The sequence below is a fragment of the Nipponia nippon genome, unplaced genomic scaffold (genome assembly GCF_047370975.1).
Source record: "Nipponia nippon isolate SJK-2023a ecotype South Korea unplaced genomic scaffold, ASM4737097v1 scaffold_17, whole genome shotgun sequence".
Taxonomy (NCBI): Eukaryota; Metazoa; Chordata; class Aves; order Pelecaniformes; family Threskiornithidae; genus Nipponia; species Nipponia nippon.
Genome location: NW_028262333.1, coordinates 8973485 through 8994466, shown reverse-complemented (window position 1 = coordinate 8994466; position 20982 = coordinate 8973485). Strand labels below are relative to the sequence as shown.

Here is a 20982-nt window from a genome sequence, read left to right as displayed (position 1 = left end):
ATTACACTGTTAGATGATCAGAGAAGCCTGACTATATGCAGAGCTAGCTTGTTTGCTCTTTACTGGAGACATATGTTTGTGCATAAGCAAGCTGATTGTTATTTAGACAAACTGGGTATCCATTTGACTGTAACTGTGCAGATTTCCAGTTGCTCCAGCTCAGCAGATGCATAGATATGGTTTAATTTTAAGGTTCATTGTTAATAACCTACATATAACTAAAACTGTTTTGTCAACTCATCTACCCACACTCTAATGAAGCCTAATCAGTTTGTAAACAGTGTGTTGCTCGCAACCATAACCTGTTTCAGTAGGTCTCTCACAAGCAGCAGCAAAAAACATTTATCAGGATTCAGCTGCCAAAACACAGAAGCATCCCAACATACCTATGCACTTACCAAAACATCTCTCTGTGGTAAAAACTGTTAGCCCCCATTTCGCAGAGAGAACAGGAGCAAAGTGATTCAACCAAAGCCTCACTGGAAGACCGTAGCAAACCAGAACAGAGCCAAGCTTTGTAAAAGCCATCAGGGCAATGAATTATGAAGCAGCTCCTTCCCTCGGTTCATAAGTCATTGGGGACAGGAAGTACCCATGGTATTTGCCTACACAGCAACCAGCACAAGAAATTATGTCGTCCTTTGTTGTTCTGGTATAGCAATTATAAAAATCAGCATTTTCTTTTAAACTAATGCTAATTAAAAAGATGCTACTTGAGCTAGTCACTGCAGACCATGGCGCCTTGGCTCAGGTGGGAACAACCTGAAGGTTGTTCTCAAAGTGCTGAAGTAGATATGTCCGCAAGCATCTAAGCCACGTGGACTTTCACCACCATGGTTCTTCCTCACTACTGAAAAATGACTTTTGGAGAGAGTTTAAGGATGTTACTACTTCCTTCCTGTTAAAGCAGGGGAGACCTTTGTGCACCTACCTGGTAAGTTTCCTCGAGAGAGAGTTTCAGGATCCAGTTTGTAGGTGTCCTGCAGGCGCATCAAAGCCTTCGCAGCTCCAGTCTCATCTTCTTCAGTTGGAAAAAACTGACGCTGAATTGTAAGATTTGCAATAAAGCCTTTGCAGTAAAAGGGAAAGATGTTACTTCCAGAGTTTGAATAAATATCAGGACTAGATCAACATGAAAGAGGAAACGTCTGCTTTGTTTTGGGAATTGAGATTCAAATAATCCAGGTTTAAAGCCTCTTATTAGGCTGTCAAGTTACAAAAACATTATTTGTTGTCTCATTTTAAGAAATATAGCTCACAAGCAAGAGATAAAGGATAAGTAACTAAACCCCTCCATTTTCTTGTGCCACACAATTACTAAAGTACAACGTGAATCTAATGATCTTCATTCTCCTGTAACGTCTCCTTCTAGCATGAAAACTTAGTAGCTTTCATCAGTTCTCTTGCAATATCCACAGAGACAACTGCAGATCATAGTACCGGACAATGATTTCAGACTCTCTACTCCAACCTGTAAAGCCACGAGAGCTTTTCAAATCTCAGCTCAAGAGACAGAGACCCTGACCCAGGATCCCCTAAGTAGGGGTAGGACCTTACTCAGCTAGAGGCTTTTAAACCTGACAAGTAAAAACAGGTGACATTTAGAAATAAAATTAAATGCACTACATAAATATATCAAGACTGTACAGCAGGTTGGTTGGGCAGAAGTGGGGGCAATCAACTGAAGGAAAACAACCCAGCCGTTTCTAGTCATGCAGCAAACAGAACTGAAAAAAGGAAGCCTTTAGAAAAAGAACTGATGACAGAAGTAATCAATAGAATTGAGTATTTTATTTCCATCTAGGATGACTATTCCAAAAGGCAATAAAAATCTTGGCTGGAAAAAAACTTCCAAGTACCTAAACTTCAGCATATGCAGAGTAGAAAGGGAAAACATGCAGTGTTCTGCCTGAAAAACATAATCTCTTCTCCCTTACTTTTAAGGAGTCCAGTAAAAATAAACCTGCATTAAAAAAAGCTATGGAAGCAAATTCAGGCAGACACTTTGACAATATGATGCAAAAGCAAAGATTCGTACTGGAAACATTTGATACTAGAAGGACAGGTTCACAGATAGTAACTGTATATTATCCTGTTATAAGACTGACTACAACATCTGCCAACTGTTAATGCTGGGGCTGATATGAATTCCTTCCCCAATTCAGTATGGGTCTCATATTTTGATTCTTAAGTCTTATCTACTCATGAACATGGTCAAAAAACAGTGATCACCAAGAAAAGCGGCAGACTGGGAAAGCAGATGAGCAAGTCTTTATATAGAAGGAACATAAAGCTCAAGACTAGGCATAAAAGAAGAGTTGCCAACACAGCTGACCACTTCAGTATATCCTATTCTCCCCTTTGCCTCAAACAGCACAAGCCAAACAATGTAACAGCTTAAGACAGATAACAGCTTCTTTGAGTCTTGACAGATGTGTTTCAGTGGCAAGTTTCACTCACTTGGGTAACTAGTAAACAAGAGGCCAGTCATTAGTTTAAGTTCCAAACAAACTTGGCAATAATATTTAAGCCACAGCTGAGTTTGCAGCTTTCCAGAATACAAGGAGGATAAGCAACTGCGTCATAAGGCTACCTCCTACTGATATCTTCTCCCCTGTAACTACTTACCATTTGTTGTATCCTGAAGAACCAGGTTTTCCAATTCCAGCCAGTCAGTATTTAAACGCTTCACCAGCTTATATGCATTTACAGGATGTGCCAGATACCCTTCTGGATCAGAGGCTGATTTACTAGTCAGTGCATCCATTTTTTCAGCCCAGCTGGAACAAGAAGTGTGTGCCTCAGTCTGAGAACAATTTATGAATGCATGTCTTCCTTCTTAAGTCATCCTAATTACACAGCTAGAATCAATTTATTGCTGCTTTCGCCATCATAACCAGCTTTCAAGCCTTCAGCTTCACAAGGATAAAGTGAAGTACAACTGATCTTTTTAATTACAATAGTCTTTTCCTTTTAAAAGGAATTTATTTCCCTGCTTACTATTTTAAACCTTACTACAGTGGGCATGCATCTCACTTGCAATGAGTCTTAGCCATCCATTTTCAGCACACTGCACTTCAGAAAACAATGAGATATCACACACAATCACTGTGAGTGTCACTTACCTATCTTAGTAAAAATACAAGAATGAAACCTCAAGAGCTTTTTAGCTTTATGGGAAGTAAACCATAAGCTTTGATTTTCAGACTGGAAACCATCAGACAGTACAGTGGCAGTGCTGTCAGTCACTTAGATTGCACTGTTGGTCAGCTTCAAAGCAGTAGTGGGAAACTTCACCCTCTGTGTTTAGTACATTTGAACTGCCAACTACATTGCTGATGCTACAGTGAGAATTTCTTCTGTTGCTCTTCACATTATCCCTTAACACAAACATCTGGCCCAGCCGTGTGCTCCCCTCTCAGTACTCAATAGGAAGAAAATACTCTGCTGAGATAAGCTAATAACTGAAAATAAGAGACCCCCTTTGAGCCTCTCATCTCAAACTCAGTAAGCCATGAATGAACTATGGTTACAAACAATTTTACATAAACACTGGTAAATAGTCAGACTACCTGGCTTCTTCTCTAGACTGATGTTACAACAGAACAAAAGATGTTTTTTCCAAAGATCCTTTGCAGGGATATCAGATTAACAACATATATTAAGACCAGTCGCACCTGCACTCTCTTTTTCATTTAGACTTCCATTATTTCTAATACTTATTTTGCAAAGAAGTAAATACTGTCAAGTTCTAGCCTCTTTATTCACATCACAATGTGCTTTTGAAACAAACGTATCTCATGAAGAGACTTCTTTCTTTGAAAAAAAGACCAGTTTATACACAGATTGAATTGACATTCTCTAACAATACTCGAAGGGGAGATTGCTTTTCCTCAAAAGGGCAGTTTTTCAAGAAATGAACATTTGTGTACACGAGTGACAAGGAATTCCTATCATTTCACTTACTCTATTGCCCTGTCCCCACCCTACACCCCCAAAGGGAGATCAAACTGCCACATACAGCCTGGAGTTTAGAAAAACTTTGGAAAGCATGGCTCCATTTAGTGGCACTCAGCTCTTCTGAACCTGGACCTATTCTAGTGTCACACCCCGTTAGATATCACTTTCAGCTACGTAAGTATTAACAGTCTTCTTAAGGGACACAGAAAATACCAGTTGTCAGCAAGAGCCTTTCGAGTCATCTAAGCAAATAGGATACTGTCCGAGATGTGCTGTAGCCAGGCCTGCGACTGAAGAGAACAAGGCAGGAGGGCTGTCCCTGAGAGCAAAGCCAACACGGGAAGGAAGCCAGGGATTCGGTGTGTGCTCCCCTAAACAACACAACTGGCACACTTCGCCATTGTGAGCAGTGCTGACGCTGTGAAACAACAGGTAGCACAGAGCACTGGCACCCACAGGCATTTAACTCACATGGACAAGGCTCCTCTGACATGAGTAGTGTCTTCTGCCCAGGAGCACTGTGATGGTACAAGGACAGGGAAAAGTGGGAAGAGCCCAGCAGACAACAGTTTCTAAACAAGCAAAGTCTAAACAATATCTGAAGCAGGGCCCCCTCTCTGCAGGTTTATGGGAATAAATTACAATCAAGTTAGTACCTATGGTCTCACTGTGATTACCTACTGAGGAAATACTAACAAGATCCAGCAGCAAAGAGTGGTGACAGAAAGGTGTGGTGTAATTGAACACAGATGAGCTATTTTGTCACCCTTCATTATGCAAACCTCTCCCCCCTACCTTTTAATCTGAGAGAGCTTGTTCTCTTCTGCTCGGATATATTCCTTTAAAGACTGTACCAGGTCTTTCTCCGCATAAATCAGGTCTGTCATTTGACCTAAAAACAGAGTACAAGCAAATGTTAATCAGACCTAAAAAAGTAACGATTCCCAGCAGCACAGAAGACAGACCTTAGATGCTCTAGGGCTATTAAAACCACCACAAAGAACAGACAAATTAAGGGTGCGCACTTCAATGCCCGTAAACCACAAAAGCTATTATACATACAGGTCTGGCATTCAAGTGCTTCAAGGGGCTTTTAAAATCCCAACTTCGATGGCTCATGTAGCTTTGCTGTGACCCTTCCACTGCCTCTGAATTACTTTTAGTATTACAATTGTATGCAAGACAATCAAAAGAAAGGTTTGACATTAATACAGTTATTGAGCGAAAGCAATGAAAGATTCAAATAGTTGCCAAAGCATCTGTTCTACATATGGATACAGATTAGGTCACACTAATAAATTATTAGTCTAACCATTGGCATCACTTAAAATTACAGCTTTTCAATATGGGTAACTGTGGAAACACAACCTAACATTAAGTACAGAGGAATTTCAGGCTAATGTTTATAGACACACACACTCTCTCCTGATTAGCATTAGTGGAAATTGCTAGCATGTCAATCCTAATTGCTATGACAAACTTTGCTTTTCAAAGACCAAACGCTAAAAGACCGGATGAGATTTATAAATGTAGCCACAGCTTTGGTTTCAGCATTCCAAAGTAATTATTAATGAGGCATGATTAAGCAGATGGAAGTCAGCAGGCTGTGCTATTTTCAGAGTTCGGAAAGGTTCAGGAATAGGTAAGTGTAAAGAAAAGGTGATCCTTCACAGTAACCTTGTACAAAAAGCTGCTTAACTTAGGAAAAAAAGAGAACCAAATAACACACACATAGTTAACTACTGTTTAGCCAACTCCAGAGCCCAGGAGCATGTGCTGGGGGTTGGTAGTGAAACACCACTCTGCCTCACTCTGGCTGAGCAGTTCCACACAGTGGTGCAAAGTAAACCACCAGGAGTTTTGAGTTGTACCATTCAGAAACATAGCTCCACTGAGCTCAAAGCATATTCTGGAGAACAGCCAGTTGTAGTTAATCAGTCTGTTATCCTTATGGGGGTAAATTCCCCACACTATTTCACCAGAAAACATCAGACCAAGTCACAGCAGAAAACTCAGTTTGTCCTTATTTTTAGGGTCTACCACAATCATACATGGTTGTATCACAGCTATTAGAAGACAAGAACTAAATTGTCATAAAAATGAATCTATTTTCAGGATTTATAACAATGTGAATTCTTTAGGATTTACTCAGGTTTTACAAAACACACATAAGGTAAAGGGGATATTAATTTTTCCTTCTGACATCTCATTCCATCTTTGAGAAGACAGTAGATTTCAGGTTCTGTGAAAGAAAATTTCACATATTCATCACTTAAATTCTTTGCATAAGTCATAAATTCAGGACTAAGCTTTTTAGCACAGGGTTTGTGCTGTGTTCAAGATGACAACAAGTGCACAATTCTTAACAAAACACAGGCACTGTCCTATTTTACTGACAGTCCCCAGAGAAACTTGTATCATGTTGGTCACAATGTGCTAAGTTAACCCAACTGCAAACAAATTGCACTGATGCAAGACTTGCAATGCAGGACAGCATCGAGGATGCAGAAGATTGGTTTTCCTAACACGGACAGTGTTTGATAGGGCCATACGAAGAAAGCCATATGCTCCAACTGTAAACTTCAACGGTTTTGGCAACCACATTACCTACATCACAACATCATGCATTGGTTCTTTCCATACCTATGGAGGTGAAGAACTCTGCTTCTGTGTGCCAGATCAAAAAAATACAGGTAAAGAACACCAACTGCAGCCAGGGCTTCATCTTCCAGATAGCTCAAACCTGTAACAAATTAAAAGGAAAAGGAGGAGTAAAAATTATTAACTTATTTGTGACAAAAAAACCCCAAAGCATTAATCTTCATCTTCAGTCATTTCACCCTCATGAAAATTATTTATGTCCTTGAAAGACTGAATTCTAACCAGTAAAGTTTAAAAAAGTTGTCTTTAACCACAGGAGCTGTTCCTCAACAGTATCAAATGCTACATGGTATACTCTTTGGGATTTACATGGAAGACACTGCAGTCCATGGAAGACCCACATGACAGAAGTAATGGAAGCGATATATTTGTCCACAGAGACAGTGAGAACAAGATCTTCTGCAAAGGCAGCTCAATGCCTTCCACGTCATGCATAATTATAGCTGGAAAACAGGAGAGTATGCAAAGTTGTATTATATTCCAATAATAATAAAAGTCTAAATTAAATGGTCAGACATGTAGCATGCTGTGAAACTCAGTTATATAAAAACTGTCCAGAAATACAAATAGTGAGAAAGCCAAATAGAGCAGTATAGCTTTTCATAGCATGAAAGTGGCAGCAATGGTTGGAAAAGTTGAAAGTGAAATTTCCAACTCTGCTTATTCAAGATGCATCATCCCAACATATTGGCCTCTGGGCACAGCCCTTATGACTTCTGTATTTCAAAGGCTGTGCCAGCTTAGAAACCCAGCCCCTCAAGACAGAGGCTGAAAGCAGACTGTTACATTTCTAAGAGCACAGCCCACCGAGGGCATGGAAGGGAAAGCCAGCCTGAGCAGACAGTTTTTCAAGCCCACAGCACGACAGAAACCCTCAGCTGAGCTCACCGGTGCCATGGACAAACACCAAACACACTGTCAGTGATACTACCATCACGAAGAACATGAGAAATAGCTTTGTTCTCTGCTATGTATTATCACATGGCAAGATGATTTTTTTTAAATTATTCTTTTGATTGCTTTAAAAGACTCCATGAGGAATCAGAAACATTTACCACAACAGTTTGCAAGCATGAGTAAGCAGGAAAATGTCTCACAGCATCATAATAGGTCTTTGCTTTTCCCTCTTCTGTTTCTCACCCCCCTGCAAACCACATATTCCCAAACTGCTTGTTTAAGTTAGTCCAGAACTAGTACATGGGTAATCTGAGAACTGAGTGAAGCTGAATGAATGGTACCATGCAGAGGTCTGCCAATACTAAAAGCCACAATAAGTGATGTAGCAGAAAGTCAAGAGCACTTGGGAAGTACATTAATTTGGATATATTAAGGCGCAACTGTCCACCTGCATAGTCTGTCATCGTTTCATGGAGTGGTTTTTTGGATGCACTACACAAAGCCTGGCAAAACAATTACAAGGGAATTTTCCAGTTAAAACAACACAGCTCTACATTCTCCGCCCTGCACCTCCCCACCATGTTCTCTCATGGCTGAGGATATCTGCCAAGAAGAACACTTGCTACAGCTAGCAGCTTGTCTTTATAGCAGATCTTTAACAGCTTTGCCATCCTACTCAGATTTACTTGAGTCAATAAACAGAAACCTCAGTAAACAGAGAAATCGGCTCTTGCTTGAACAAGCAGGACACCTGGCTGCAGGGTTTTCAAATTGTTTGTACACATTCTTTTCACAGCTGTTACTCAGAAAACCAGCACAAATAATGAATTACAGGAGGCTGAGCATAATGTTATAACCACATTCTTGGACAGCATGAGCATGTGTGCGTACACACACGTATGCATGTCCACCCCACCACAGCTAAACCATCTGCTAACAAAGAGGGTACCAGAGGCAGAAGGGACATTAGCACCTCCTACCTCAATAACTAAATTGAGACAAATGTTTTAAAGAGTTTTATTCAAAAGAGAAGGGAAGAACTTAGCTGCATAGAAATGTCAGATAAGAAGTCTGTGTAGGACAAATACTGCCTATGTTCCTGGCTTTTTTTCAACAGCATCTTCAAATGGCAAAGACATCATGCTGGACAGGTGAATTTAGGATCTCCTTTTACTTAAGTGAGAACTGCAACAGTCCTCTGAAACAAACCGAGAAGGCTTGAGCAGAGCCACTGAGCTCAGTTCAGCCTTGGGCTACAAGAAACCCCCATGCAGGAGCCAAGCTGGCAGTTCGGGCTGCCCCGAGCTAGGGCTGTAAGATGGTCCAGGACAACAAGCGTACTGCCCTGGCTGTACTGCCCTGGCTGTACTGCCTGCCTTGAGTGCCATCGGCACAGGGATCCTAAAGCCACGGGTTCCTCACAGATGAGCACTTACACAACTGCCTTACCTGAGGGACTGTTCTCACTGTAGCAAGAAGCTGTTCCAGCAACACTGACAGAGCTAAACTACTCTGCATAAAGTAACAGATACTTAATGTTTTGCTCCTTTCCTTCCCTTAAACGTGCCCAGCCAGCCAACAAAATGGATATTGTACAAACCCTTCTTTAGGAGTATAAGACCTCAGTGAATCATTGCTCCCACTGGAAAGAGTACTGTCAGACTTCAGAGAGCACTGGCAGAAGGAAAAAAAGGTTCTTCTAGACAAAATAGACCAAGATGGAATTTTTCTCCACAAGTTAGACTGAATTCTTTATTTAATAAGCTTTCTAAAAATTCTTAATCAAGAAGATATAAAAACATGGACCCGACCTATAAAAGAAAAGTTACTGCACATCGACTGGGGTTATCAGTTTCTCACCCACTCTGAATTTCATATCCCGTCATGGGGGATTCAAGCCAGCTCCCACACAAGCCAAAGGGAAGACTTTTTTCAGGTCAGAAGAAGAAACAAATACCTATTACTCATCTACTTCCTTTAGGGCTCCCACTTCTGATCAAACTGATAGGCTGCAGTCTCCTTTGTATGCCACAGAACAAGAGCATGATCCTCACAGAGCCTTCCTTTAGGCAGAAGGCAGCACATCTACCCACACATGCTGAAGCTAGAGGGACTAAAAAAACCATGAACCCCTCTCTCCCCCTTCACCCCACAAAAGAGCCTCAGCAAGTACCATACAGTTGGCACAATGGTGTATAAGGGAACTTGATATGCATTCTGCAGCTTTTTAAAAAAAAAATGCAATAGTAGTAGCACACACGATAGGTAATTGGAGATGGGAGTTGCACTGTCTCATGGCTGATCATTTGCTCCTGATGTCAGTTTTCATTCCCAGATAAGGCTGTGCTCAGAAGAACAAAACAAGTCAGAAGAAACCCTTCAATTGCCTGACAGCCTAACTAAAACCCAGGGACTAAGAAAAGGGAGTCCTTCATCCAGGCTCCAAATTTGTACAGACTTCTTATGTAGAAGAATTAAACTAAGTGGAACCGACATAAGACCAGTCCATATAATTTAAGGACTAAAAGTCACACCCTTTACTGTTGGCTTATTATGGCAGATCAGGCCAGCGTGTGACCCTTCCTGTATCGTGAACTCTCATTTTGATCACACGAACTCCAGAATAAAACCCCACAGTATTCTTCCACTCCACTACTCAGACATGAGAGCACTCCCTTTGCCATCAGCCTTCTCCAGGGGGGGTATGGAACTGGGGTGCGATTTAGCTGCTCCAAACTGCCTCTGGCAAAGTCACCTCTCTTTTGAAAGACTAGGCGGGGGGAAAAAGTTTCACAGGGTTAATTTCAGCCCTTGTGAATGCATTTCTTTCTAAGTCTATATTTCAGTCTCCAGTCCACAAAACTCAGATGACATTACCTCACAGCCACTTCAAGGTAGTTCACATTCAAGATAGTGATGCAGTTGGATAACAGCTAAAACAGGTATAGCAGATAGCTCAAAAGCGAAGAGAAAGCACTAAGTGTGCAATACTGCATTGATCCATACGAAATTACAGTCAAAAACCTGCGTACCATCACTGGTCAGCAAACTGTCAACTCACTGCTTCCAAATGTTATCAATACCGAGCACAGATCACAGCTGAAGTCACTGCTCTGTCAGTATCTTAGGTCATCAGACATTCACTGCAACGTGTTTCCTTCATGACAAATTTTAATTACTCCTAACAGATCTGGTTTTCTATTTCTTCCAGGTTTTTCATTTGGGTTTTTTTTTTTTTTTTCCTCCCCGAGCAATGGTTTCTTCCAAGCAATTAGGACAGACTATTCCCTGGTTTGGTTCCATTCTTACAGACCTATACCCACACTTTCCTACAGGGGAATAAAGTTTGTGAGATAAAGTATCATAACGAGATATGTCAAAATCTGACTAACATACCATTTTTCTGAACCATCACAATGCAACAACTTACAAGCTGATGACACAAATAAGGGTTACAGCCTGCCTCCTGTTCTGTGCTTGCCTATGCTATTAAAGACACCTAGAAAATCACTGCTAAAATAGCTGCTTCCACGTTGTATCTAAGTTTAAAATATCATGGTGAAATCTAACAAGCAAATCACTACTTCAAAGTGACCTCAGGCCACAGGTGGGTTCTTGGTGCACATACAGTTGAGGCCCACATGCCAGGCACTGAAGAACGGTCCACCCTCAAACAGCAATTTGAGGTTGGACTCCTGGATGAAACAGGTTTGTTTGGGGTTTCTCCAAATGCCAGTGCCTTCCACCCACTGTCTTATTGCTTGCAGATACAGCGAGAAGTACTGAACTGGCTGTGCAGCTGGCTTCATTCCCTTTCCCCTTGACAAACAATGGTGCTTCGAAAGCAGGCAACAACTTGCTATCAGTATTGACGGCTGTAGATAAGGCTAATTATATTTAAGTGGAAAACAGTACAAACAAAAAACTGCAAGATTGCTTAACATACTTATTTAGAGCCTAAAGATGGGCTGAACTGTAAACAGATTTTCAGGATGTTGCCAAGGAAGAGCTTCTCGCAATACCTCTATAAGAAAAGCAGCCATAAAAAACATCCAGCTTGTAGCAGTATTTCAAGTCTTGTAGATTAGCCTGACACATTAGCCAGGAGACGCTTGGTACATTATAGCAGCTATAAAATTATTTAAGAATGATTAAATAGTAAGGAAACATATTAATTTTATCCTAAGAAAGCAAACCTTCACCACTGGCTGAGGACTTTGAAACAAGTACTTCAGGGCCAAAATTCATAATCCACATGAACTCAGATGCTCCAATGTTCAACCCCTCCTCTGGCCCAAAGAACTTTGGATTCAAACGCCTGTCAGCACCCCACCCAGACCACGCTGCCATATCTTGAACCTCATGGCAGAATTCACGACAGTGCAGCATGCAGTTAGTTACCTGGCTACAAATATCTCCGTCATACCCAGGGAGACACGAAAGGCATTGCTCCATTTCAACATTAGGTGCCTCCTCACAAGTGAGTTCTCTATCTGCTTCCTAGCTCCTTCCTCCAGTACACGTTGCATTTACTGCTCAAAACAGCTTATGCCAACACCACTACCTTTCTTGCCAAAGGGCTTAATGTGCATCTGAAAACAATTATAATTTCCTAGCAAATAATGCAACATGAGTGCCTTGTATTTTTCAAGGCAAGCCAAAAGAAAAGGAGGAAAAGCTGTTCATTTGCATGCATTAACAAGGATACAGTACATTCACGCAAAACTGCATGCATTTCTGCTAATATAGAACGGCTCGTGTTATCATTATAATAACCTTAGAAACTATAAGCATTTTGATTAGCTCCCAACAGCTTTTTTTTAAACCATAGCAAAGAATGCTTCTTCCACACTCCAGCAGGCAAAAAATTCATGCTAAGGCACAGCAAATCTGCTTGCATCTTACTCTGCAGCGTCTGCAAGTTCATCCCATATGAAGCAAACTAGAGTCAAATCCCATGGTTAGCGAAGACAGCAAGATTGCATGCTCTTTTTCCACTAAAGCTTATTTTTCAGCATTAAAATTCAGACCGCATTTTACTGTGCAAAGCCCATAATTTTAGTATATCATGGTATTTAACATAACCTTCCATATGCTCGTACAGTATTAAAAAAACTTCCTGTTCAGAAAGAAGGTGGGTTTTATATAAAAGTGGTCTACCATTAGTGAACTGCTGCTTTCAATTAATATCAGCAACTTAATTAAAATCAGACATTGTCTCAGAGGTGTGGGGGTTGATTCTATTCCAAGATCACCCTTGAACATGCCCCTACCATACTCTGCATTCTCATTTCTCAGACATACAGAAAATCATACATAAAAATCAGAAGTAGTCATAGGAAAAATATCTATGTTTACAGCTTGCTTCTTGGGAAGTTTGCCAATATGCACAGCATGGAAATCATAAACAGACTGGATTCCTGACTTAAACCTAGAATGAAAAACTTCTTATACTAAATGGTAAATCATGCTCCCTCTGCTGTTACTGTCTTTGAAATACATAATAATACTCTGGGTTCATACCTCCTGCACTGGGAAGAGCTACATTCAAAAAATGAATCTTAAGAAATTATGGCATAAGCAAGAAGAAAAATTCTTGTCTGCTAGTGTCACAGCAATGCCAATTTACAACTGTAGAATAACATTTTGCCTGTAAAATATAACTGGCTGTTAGTGGTTGCTATATATATTTACAACATACCTGCGGGATTATTGCCTAGGTCCTTAAAGCCAGAAAGCTGAAGTATTACCCTGATGAAGACAGCTGTGGTAGCCTTTCAGCTCAGCTTCACCCTCACAGAGCACCTATAAAATTAAGGGGCAAGAGGTTTTGTTACAAAAGCGTCTTCTGGGAAAGCCTACCTTCAGTACTTACTATTGAGGAACAGAGATGACTACTGGCTAGGAATACAAAACACCATAAAGCCAGACAACGCTAAACATAGTCTTTATTTACACATCCTCTTTCCTCCTTGTTCCCAGATTATAAGGGCATTCTTTGCTGCTTAAAATAAAATTATTCCTGTCTGGTCAAAAGCATGTTTTGCATTACTACAACACAGCAAGTCACTGTCCCCCAGCTGAGCTGTGATAACACCCTAGGCAGCGCCTTTAGCTTTCACACCAGCCTGCCCTCCACTGCGCTTGCACAACCCTTTTCCACCAAGTCTTTGATTACCGCATCGTACCAGTCACACACGACTGTCTGTGCCCTCCAGGCTTATCCACAGCTCAGCTGCACATCCCTGTGCTTTGACAAAAATAAGGACAAGCATTTTTTGGAAAACAAATCTCAGGTTAAAACAAAATGAGACAGGAGTAGAACAAGTGGGTTTTGAACACTTTTATGAAGCTTAAGACATCATTTGCCCTGTCTTGAGCCTACGGCAGGCTGGAAGCGCACGTACGGCCAGTTAATGCAGCTGACACACAGTAACCTTTCTAAGTGGTAATATCAGTCCTGTCTGAACGCAAGGGGCAAGGAAAAGGGGAATCAGCCCTTCCACGGGTTTTGTTGTAATGATGACACTTCTAACATGTTTACAAAAAAACAATGATTTTTTTTGAAGTGTCATTTTCGGCTTTTTTTCCCCCCAGCCCACCTGCAATTCCCCGGCAGAGGCCAGCGGCAGGGAGGCCGGAGAGGGGCCGGAGGCTGCCATTTGCTGACCCCGTAAGGAGGCGCTCAGCTGCAGGTGCTGCCCCCGGGCAGCCGCCCGGACCCGCGGACAGCCAGCAGCGGACACCGCCTCCTTCGGGGCCGGCCGAGCACTCGAACCGCGGCACTGCGAAGCTGGATCCCCGTTTCCAGCCAGCTCCCAGCCGGCTGCCCAAACCCGCACCCGCCCTGACCCCCGGGCCGCCCCGCTCCCGCCGCTCTCCTCACGCCGTCCCTCGGGAGCGCCGCAGGCGGCTGCCCGCTGCCGCGCCGGGCCGGGCCCCCGGAGGGACTCCCGCGAGTCCCAGGGGGCTGCGAGCCCTGAGGGGGCTGCGGCAGCGGGCGCGGCTCGCCCGCCCGGGGTGAGCCGCCGCCGCCGCCACCCCACGGCCCCTCAGCGCCGGGGGGCGGCTTCACCTGCTGCCACGCCGCCGCCTGCCAGCCCGGAGGAGGCGCCGCCGCCCGCCCGCGCCCCCCGCCCCGCTCACCCGGCAGCAGGCAGCGCCTCTCGCCGCGTTTCTAGAACCGCCCCGGCCCTTCCAGCCGCGCCGCCGCCCGCCCCGCCCCCGGCGCCGCTCCTATTGAGGCGCCGCCACGTTTGAGGCCCCGCCCACAGCCCCGCCCCTCCTGCCGTAATGCCGCGAGTAGCGGCGCACAGCCCCCTCAGCCCCCCGCCCCGCCCGGGATCACCTCAGGCCCCTGAGGCGCGGCCGTCGGGCCAGGCCTGGCCTGGGACCCGGGTGTTCTCCGGTTAAAAGCGGATTCCACAAAGAAATTAAACACCGCCTGTAAATCCTGCTTGCTTTCTACAAACTGTCTGCCCAACTCTGAAAGCCTTCCCTGCGGGCTCGCTGTTCCTGCAGCCACCGCCCGTGCTGCTGCCGAGCCATCATGAGTTGGGGTATCTCCACGGCCCGACATATCCTTATAAGCCTTAGGCAGCTGGTAGTCTCATAAGGAGAAGGAAAATTACATTTAATAGGGAAATGAGAAGATGATCTCCGTACCAGAACGTGACCGGCACAGACGAGCAGGCTGTGACAGGCTAAGGCGGAACGGCCGGTCTCCATGTTGGCACGGGCGGCCTGGGCCCCACCAAGGAGCCCCCGCTGCGGCTCGTGGGGTCACGGCACACTTCTGAGCCAGGACGGACTCCACAACTGAGGCATGGACGGAGCTGAAACAAAGCCACAGAAGATCATTTCCCCAGCTTACCGGGAACGTCTAATTTACTTTCTTTCCCCTACCCAAACGAGTATTCACACCAATTCAGAGCGACCGTCATCATTACCAATCATCGTAATGATTACCTTAGCCAAAAATGACATCTTTTCAGTACTAGAGTCAGAAACCGAATCGGACCGTACAAGACACCAAGAAAAAGCTACCTCTTGCTTTCCAGATTCACCCCACCATCACAAGTCCATTCGCTGAACAGAGATCTAGCGAAATGTGACTGAAAAAGCAAGGTTTTGGGAGATGACTCACCATATCAGAATCCATAAAGAAAGTGGAAAACAGGGAAATAAATATCTAACATAAGGGTGCAATTTCACTGAAGCTTTTAGCAACTGCTAATATCATAAACCATAATAAAAGGGTCCTGCTGTCCTGGCACCAGAATATCCTAACAGAGCTCCATATGTTGTACATACATAGAGTTTGTACATGAACATTTATTTGGGTGAAGTTAATTTCCACCTTATATTTAGAAAAAATTGCATTACTGTCAATGAAAGAAGCAATCTCTAAGTCTGTGACAGCACTAAAGATATTAGTACCTTTTAGAGACAGTAAAAACAACATTAGTCTTCAGAGACAATTATGTGATCCAGAGCCAGTTCTTACTCAGTTCTGGTGCTTCTTTTTTAACCTATTTTTATGATAGTCTTTTTGCTCTTACATTATGGAGAATTTTTTTTTCTGTGTTTTAGTGGAAAGGACTAAAAGCGCATTTGTAGAGGGAACATAAGAACACATGACTGTCTTTGCTCATGTGAATAACCAGCTGTGCAGTCCTTTTGGCTGTGTATACAGACCATACGATGTAGTATTAGCACAAAGAGCCTTGACTATTTAAGGTTTCTAAATACTATATTAAGTGTTATCCTTATAAAGTACTAGTTTTGCTTTAGCTGTATTGGCTTTGAAATTCTTTTACATGAAGCTGCTGAGCTTGCAGAGTGTCCCTCGCTGGCACCAGGAGCATGTCTCAGGTTAAAAACAGCTCCTTTGCTTCTGCCCCTGGAACGAGGGTGAGAGATTTCTGGTAGAAGAGAAGAAGGAGGAGACACTGCTCACTAAGCCATGGTCCAGGGAGAGGAGGGGGCAACGGCTGGAGCTGTTTTTTGAACATCTGATTCTACCAGTCCAAGTTGATGTCCCTTCAGCACAACCCCAGCTGGCACCTAAAGAGCTATGACATGGAGATCTGGTTTAAAACCAGGAGAATCAAGCATCCTGTGAGTGTTTCAAGCCCTTACCTTCCTTAAAAGTGGAGTCAAAATCCCTTTGCAGAGAGCTTGGCTGCCAGATGCACACACAAGTATTTTTGGATGCCCCCTTGTCTCTCCTATTACAAGGTTTTTGTCCAAGACCTTAGCAGAGGAAATACTAAAACTATCTAAGAGTACTTGTGTAGTGCAGTATAGTATTTCCCATAAAACGATGCATTGAGTCAGAACGGAGGAGGCAGGGATATGTCTGGATGACAGAACTCTTTCCGACCTCAGTGTAGCTCAGGTTTCTCCCTAAAACTGTGGCTAAAAAGCACATATGTAAAAAGACCTCGTACATGAATAGTTCTAAATTTAGCTGTGTGTCTGTTGTTCTTCTCTTGTTTTTTACAAATGAAAAAATAATCACACCAGATCCTAGAAGAGCAAGAATGGAAGCCAAAAACCAAGGCATGCCAACATCCTCTCTGTGCTGTTCAAAAATTCAGCCAAAAGTCTGACCAGTGTCTTTACTTCTACCATGGCTAGAAGATCATCCGACGCTACGGAAGTGGTGTCTGCTGAAGTATCATCTAATTATTAGTCTTCCTTTAGTGCGTGCACAGATGGATCTTAAAAGCTGAGAATTTGGTGCACCAAAGGAAATATAAACCCCATTGTTGATGATGGGCAGAAGCGGGGGGACTTTTGAAGTGAGGGAGCGGGTGGGTACAGGACTCGAATGAGTCTCCTGCACTGTGGGCTCAGCACTGGTTTTACTCAGTCACTGCCTGGTACCCAGCTGACAACAAAATCATGGAGCACTTGCTAATATCAAAATTCCTGAGCATTTGTCAGGAAGCCATCCTGAATCAGAACCCCTGAGCATTAGAGAAACATGGTCCATCACCAGGAAAAGGTGTGACTAAGATGCGGGATTGGCCAAACATGGGAAAAAGTCTACACGGCCGGACATACACACCTCGCTACGAACAGACTGGGGTAAAATTTCCGAGCTGAGCGGACTGGGGAAGCTGCAGGCAGCAGTCAGTGTTATTCAAGATTGCACCCCTTGAGGACACCAAAGTGCAACCAAGAGAAATTAAAGGATGGGATTTATTTGTTAAATTCTGCTGCAGAAAAGCTAGACGAGAGTTAACATGAGATAAACGCAGAGTGTGCAGATGGAAAAGGTCTGTCATACGGAGCGGTAGCTCCAGCTGTCTCTGTGCCAGTTTGGGGAAACTAAAGCTGGATACACCGGGACCATCGGGAAGACGAGCCCGGGGAGGAATCCGACAGCCCATGTTCCTATTTAACGTAATTATGGTACAGCCGAGGCTGGTCTGGCAGCGCTCTGAACCGTGCCCAGCTGCACGTTCACAAGGTCATTTAAACATCTGCAAACATAGAAATAACTAGTAGTTGCCTGACTAGCTTATTTAAAACTGTTTGCGTGGACCCATACAGAATTAGAGGTGTCTGACTACAGGGAAGGGAAAAGACACATACTCTTCCCTTCTTATCTTATTTAAAAAGACACTGCCCATGTTTTAATTAGATTTTCCAAATCGTCCAGGGATGCCCAAAAGAACCAGGGGATGCAGGGATGCAAATCGTAGCCCTTGCTAGGCATTGGAGGGGCTTGCAGGGAGTGAGGCAGCTTTTATAAATGATGTTCTGATATTCTGCTCCGAAATCTGTCTGTGGGCACTTAAGGCGGGCAGCTCTGTGAATGCACCGAGCAACTGCAGCCCCGATCGTTTACATGCATAGGAGGGCCTGTCCAGACTGAACCTTTTTTTAAATCATATCCATGTTTTATGCTTTTTAATCAAAGTTTGGCCCCCTCCTCAGCAAATGAGTAAGCTCTTCTGTAAACTTGGCTAGCAGGAACGATGAATCACCCTGTGTTCCCTGTTTGAACTAAGGGGAGAATACCGCAAGACGTGGGAGCCCAAGGGAAGATGCCGATAGCTGCAGCAAGGTTCAGCAGCAGCCCCAGCTGTGGCAGAAAGACACATTCCCATCTCCCTGTGTCACTGCCATCGGGTGTAAGCGATGTGGAATGTACCTGGGCGGCTGGCAAGCACGCAGCTGCTGCGCGTTGCCCGTCTGACCTCTATGTTCACCGCATAGCAGTAATTGTCACTGTTAACAACTGAAGAAAACAAAGGCTTTGATGTAAGGCAACCGGACCACCCCGGCTGAAGCTCAGCAAGCAACCTGCAAGAGATTTAGCTGTGCCACACCTTTAATGTAGAGGTTTGTGGAGGAGAAGCACATTTTGACACAGAATAGAGAAAGTCCAAGAGGACTTGGCTCATCCCGTGCTGCGCTCTGCAGACCTTCCTCCCTGCATACCCTGGAGTTTAACACAGATTTTGTGGAAGATTGAGTGGCCAATGTAAAGCAGGCTCTGTGAGTCATTCTTTCACGGACTCCAGCATAAATCAAATCCAGAAATAGGAAAGGCCAGCCGGTCACATTATTCCTTTTAGGTTTAGGGAAAGATGTAGTTAAGAAATGTGGGTAAAAGACATTACAAGATCATGGGGAAAAAAAAAAAAAAAACAAAACCAAAAAATCTCAACCTGTATTTTATTTAAGCTGCTAATTAGTGGATGAAAAGCCAGACCTTAAAAACGACATATTGAGCCAGGCTGAAGTCATATCAGTATGAAACCTTTCTCTCCAGAGAGTGGATAATTTGCAGTCACTGTGCTTTAGGTGGCTATCATCTCCCGGGCATAGCTCCTTCTATGTGTGTGGGTTTCTGCATGGAACTGAGATATATTTATCCAGAAGAGATTCCATAAATGAGGAAAAGGTCACCACATCTCTCTTTTCGTACTAGAGAGAGCAGCCCAGCCAAACGCTGCTAGCAGGCTCTGGGGTTTCACTGCTGACTAGCTCCAGTGCTGACTATCAGCTCCGTGTCCCTACTCATTCCGCGTCAGCCTGTGCTGGCTTGTCACATCCCTTCTTCGCACACAACATATTTTACAGACACCTTAGAAGGGAAACCCAGCTGATGAAAAATGCTCATGCAGGGGACTCGTTAGCTTTGTGCTTAGATTCTGAAATCTCAGGTCTCAGAATTAAAATCCTAGGGAGGATGACAGCATCCTTCCTGAATTTGATTGATCACAGGTGTAAGTTCCACTTTGACGGAGCAATGTTCACCCACGATCTCCAGGCCTGCCAGCAATAAGCAAGCAAAGGGAACGTATCTTTCCTCCATCTGCAGAGCACTTAGTCCTTCAGCTTCTCATCATCCTTACACACGACATCCCTTCATTTGTGTTCCGTCTCCTTCATGGCTCATGTGCAGCCTCCCAGGACAGAAGGTGCTAGGGTCAGTCCTCTTCCCAGAGGTCTCTCCTCTGCTGTCCGATCAGGAGCTGCTCCAGCAAAGGGTCTTTTCTGAATTCCCACTTCAGTGTTGAAGCAGGGCAACGCTGACATCGTGAGTCCTGATCCTTCCTCTGGGCAGCAACATCTGCACAGCAAAATGCAGCAGTGGAATTGTTAACTTTTGGAGTTCCAGAAATCCTTTCTGGCACATCACTTGATTTTAAAAATATTTGGCTGACTTGAACAGTAGATCTTTATTCCTTCCCAGGCAGAAGAAGAAGTACAGTGTGTGCACTGTATACTCAGCATAAGTAAACAGTGAATGCCTGAGCATGGACATTCACGTAGAGGTATTAAATAAGGCAGTGAATTCCTTTCACTTCAGCTGCTGGAAGGGAAAAGCACATCTTCTACATATACCCATGCTCCATATGTAAATTCACACCGTGCACTTGCTCGGGTTATTTCAGAGCAAATACTTGTCCCTGCTCTGGCTGTGATAGGACACACCAGGCAGTGCACTTCTGGCGTGATCCAGGGGAAGTGCGGGAGGCAGAGCCTTCTCCCGTGATGACTGCTTCTACGGCAAATAGCGTGTGGTGGAAGCACCATTCCGCTCCTCGTTTTCTAAGCATGTTCGAGTAAACCAAAGAGCTTAAATCAGGATGGGGTGTGTTCTTCCCTTATATTATAAAATCCTCAACAAAAAGAAAGTAAACAGGCAAAGGGTTTAAACTGCAACTGCAAGAAATGTAATTCCATATCTGCAAAGAGTATATCCATTTAACAATTTCTGACATTTGAGGAGATTCAAGGGTTCTTTATTGGCATTTTTGTAACTTCTGATATAATTGTGATGATAGAACTGTGTGTGTTTATTTCCTAGTCTGCTCTTTGTTACATATGTCTTACTTCAGCTCTATTTAGCAATTACTGAGCTGAGGCATTCCAGTTAATGAAGATTTAAAGCTCCATGGTTAATGCAGAAAAATAATGTGTTTGGAAAATGTGTAT

General features: G+C 43.6%; 1 protein-coding gene across 8 annotated transcripts in view; it reads right to left on the bottom strand.

Annotated features, from left to right (window-relative positions):
• The window catches only part of P4HA2 (prolyl 4-hydroxylase subunit alpha 2), a 30369-nt gene extending 15645 nt beyond the window's left edge, over positions 1 to 14724 (bottom strand). For 6 of the 8 annotated variants that reach the window (XR_015703951.1, XM_087754111.1, XM_087754105.1 and 3 more), the window contains exons 1-6: positions 14665 to 14724; positions 13220 to 13323; positions 6604 to 6703; positions 4756 to 4852; positions 2629 to 2780; positions 932 to 1069 (exon numbers count right to left, since the gene is read on the bottom strand). Coding sequence is in view for 7 of the 8 variants with exons in the window: in XM_087754111.1 (XP_087610237.1) it covers positions 932 to 1069; positions 2629 to 2780; positions 4756 to 4852; positions 6604 to 6685 (469 nt within the window). In the remaining variant the exon portion in view is untranslated. Of the gene's footprint in view, positions 1 to 931; positions 1070 to 2628; positions 2781 to 4755; positions 4853 to 6603; positions 6704 to 13219; positions 13324 to 14120; positions 14324 to 14593; positions 14615 to 14664 lie in introns of those variants that run through there. The other 2 variants (XM_087754107.1, XM_087754106.1) reach the window with 2 other exon arrangements.
• Positions 14725 to 20982: the final 6258 nt, after the last annotated feature.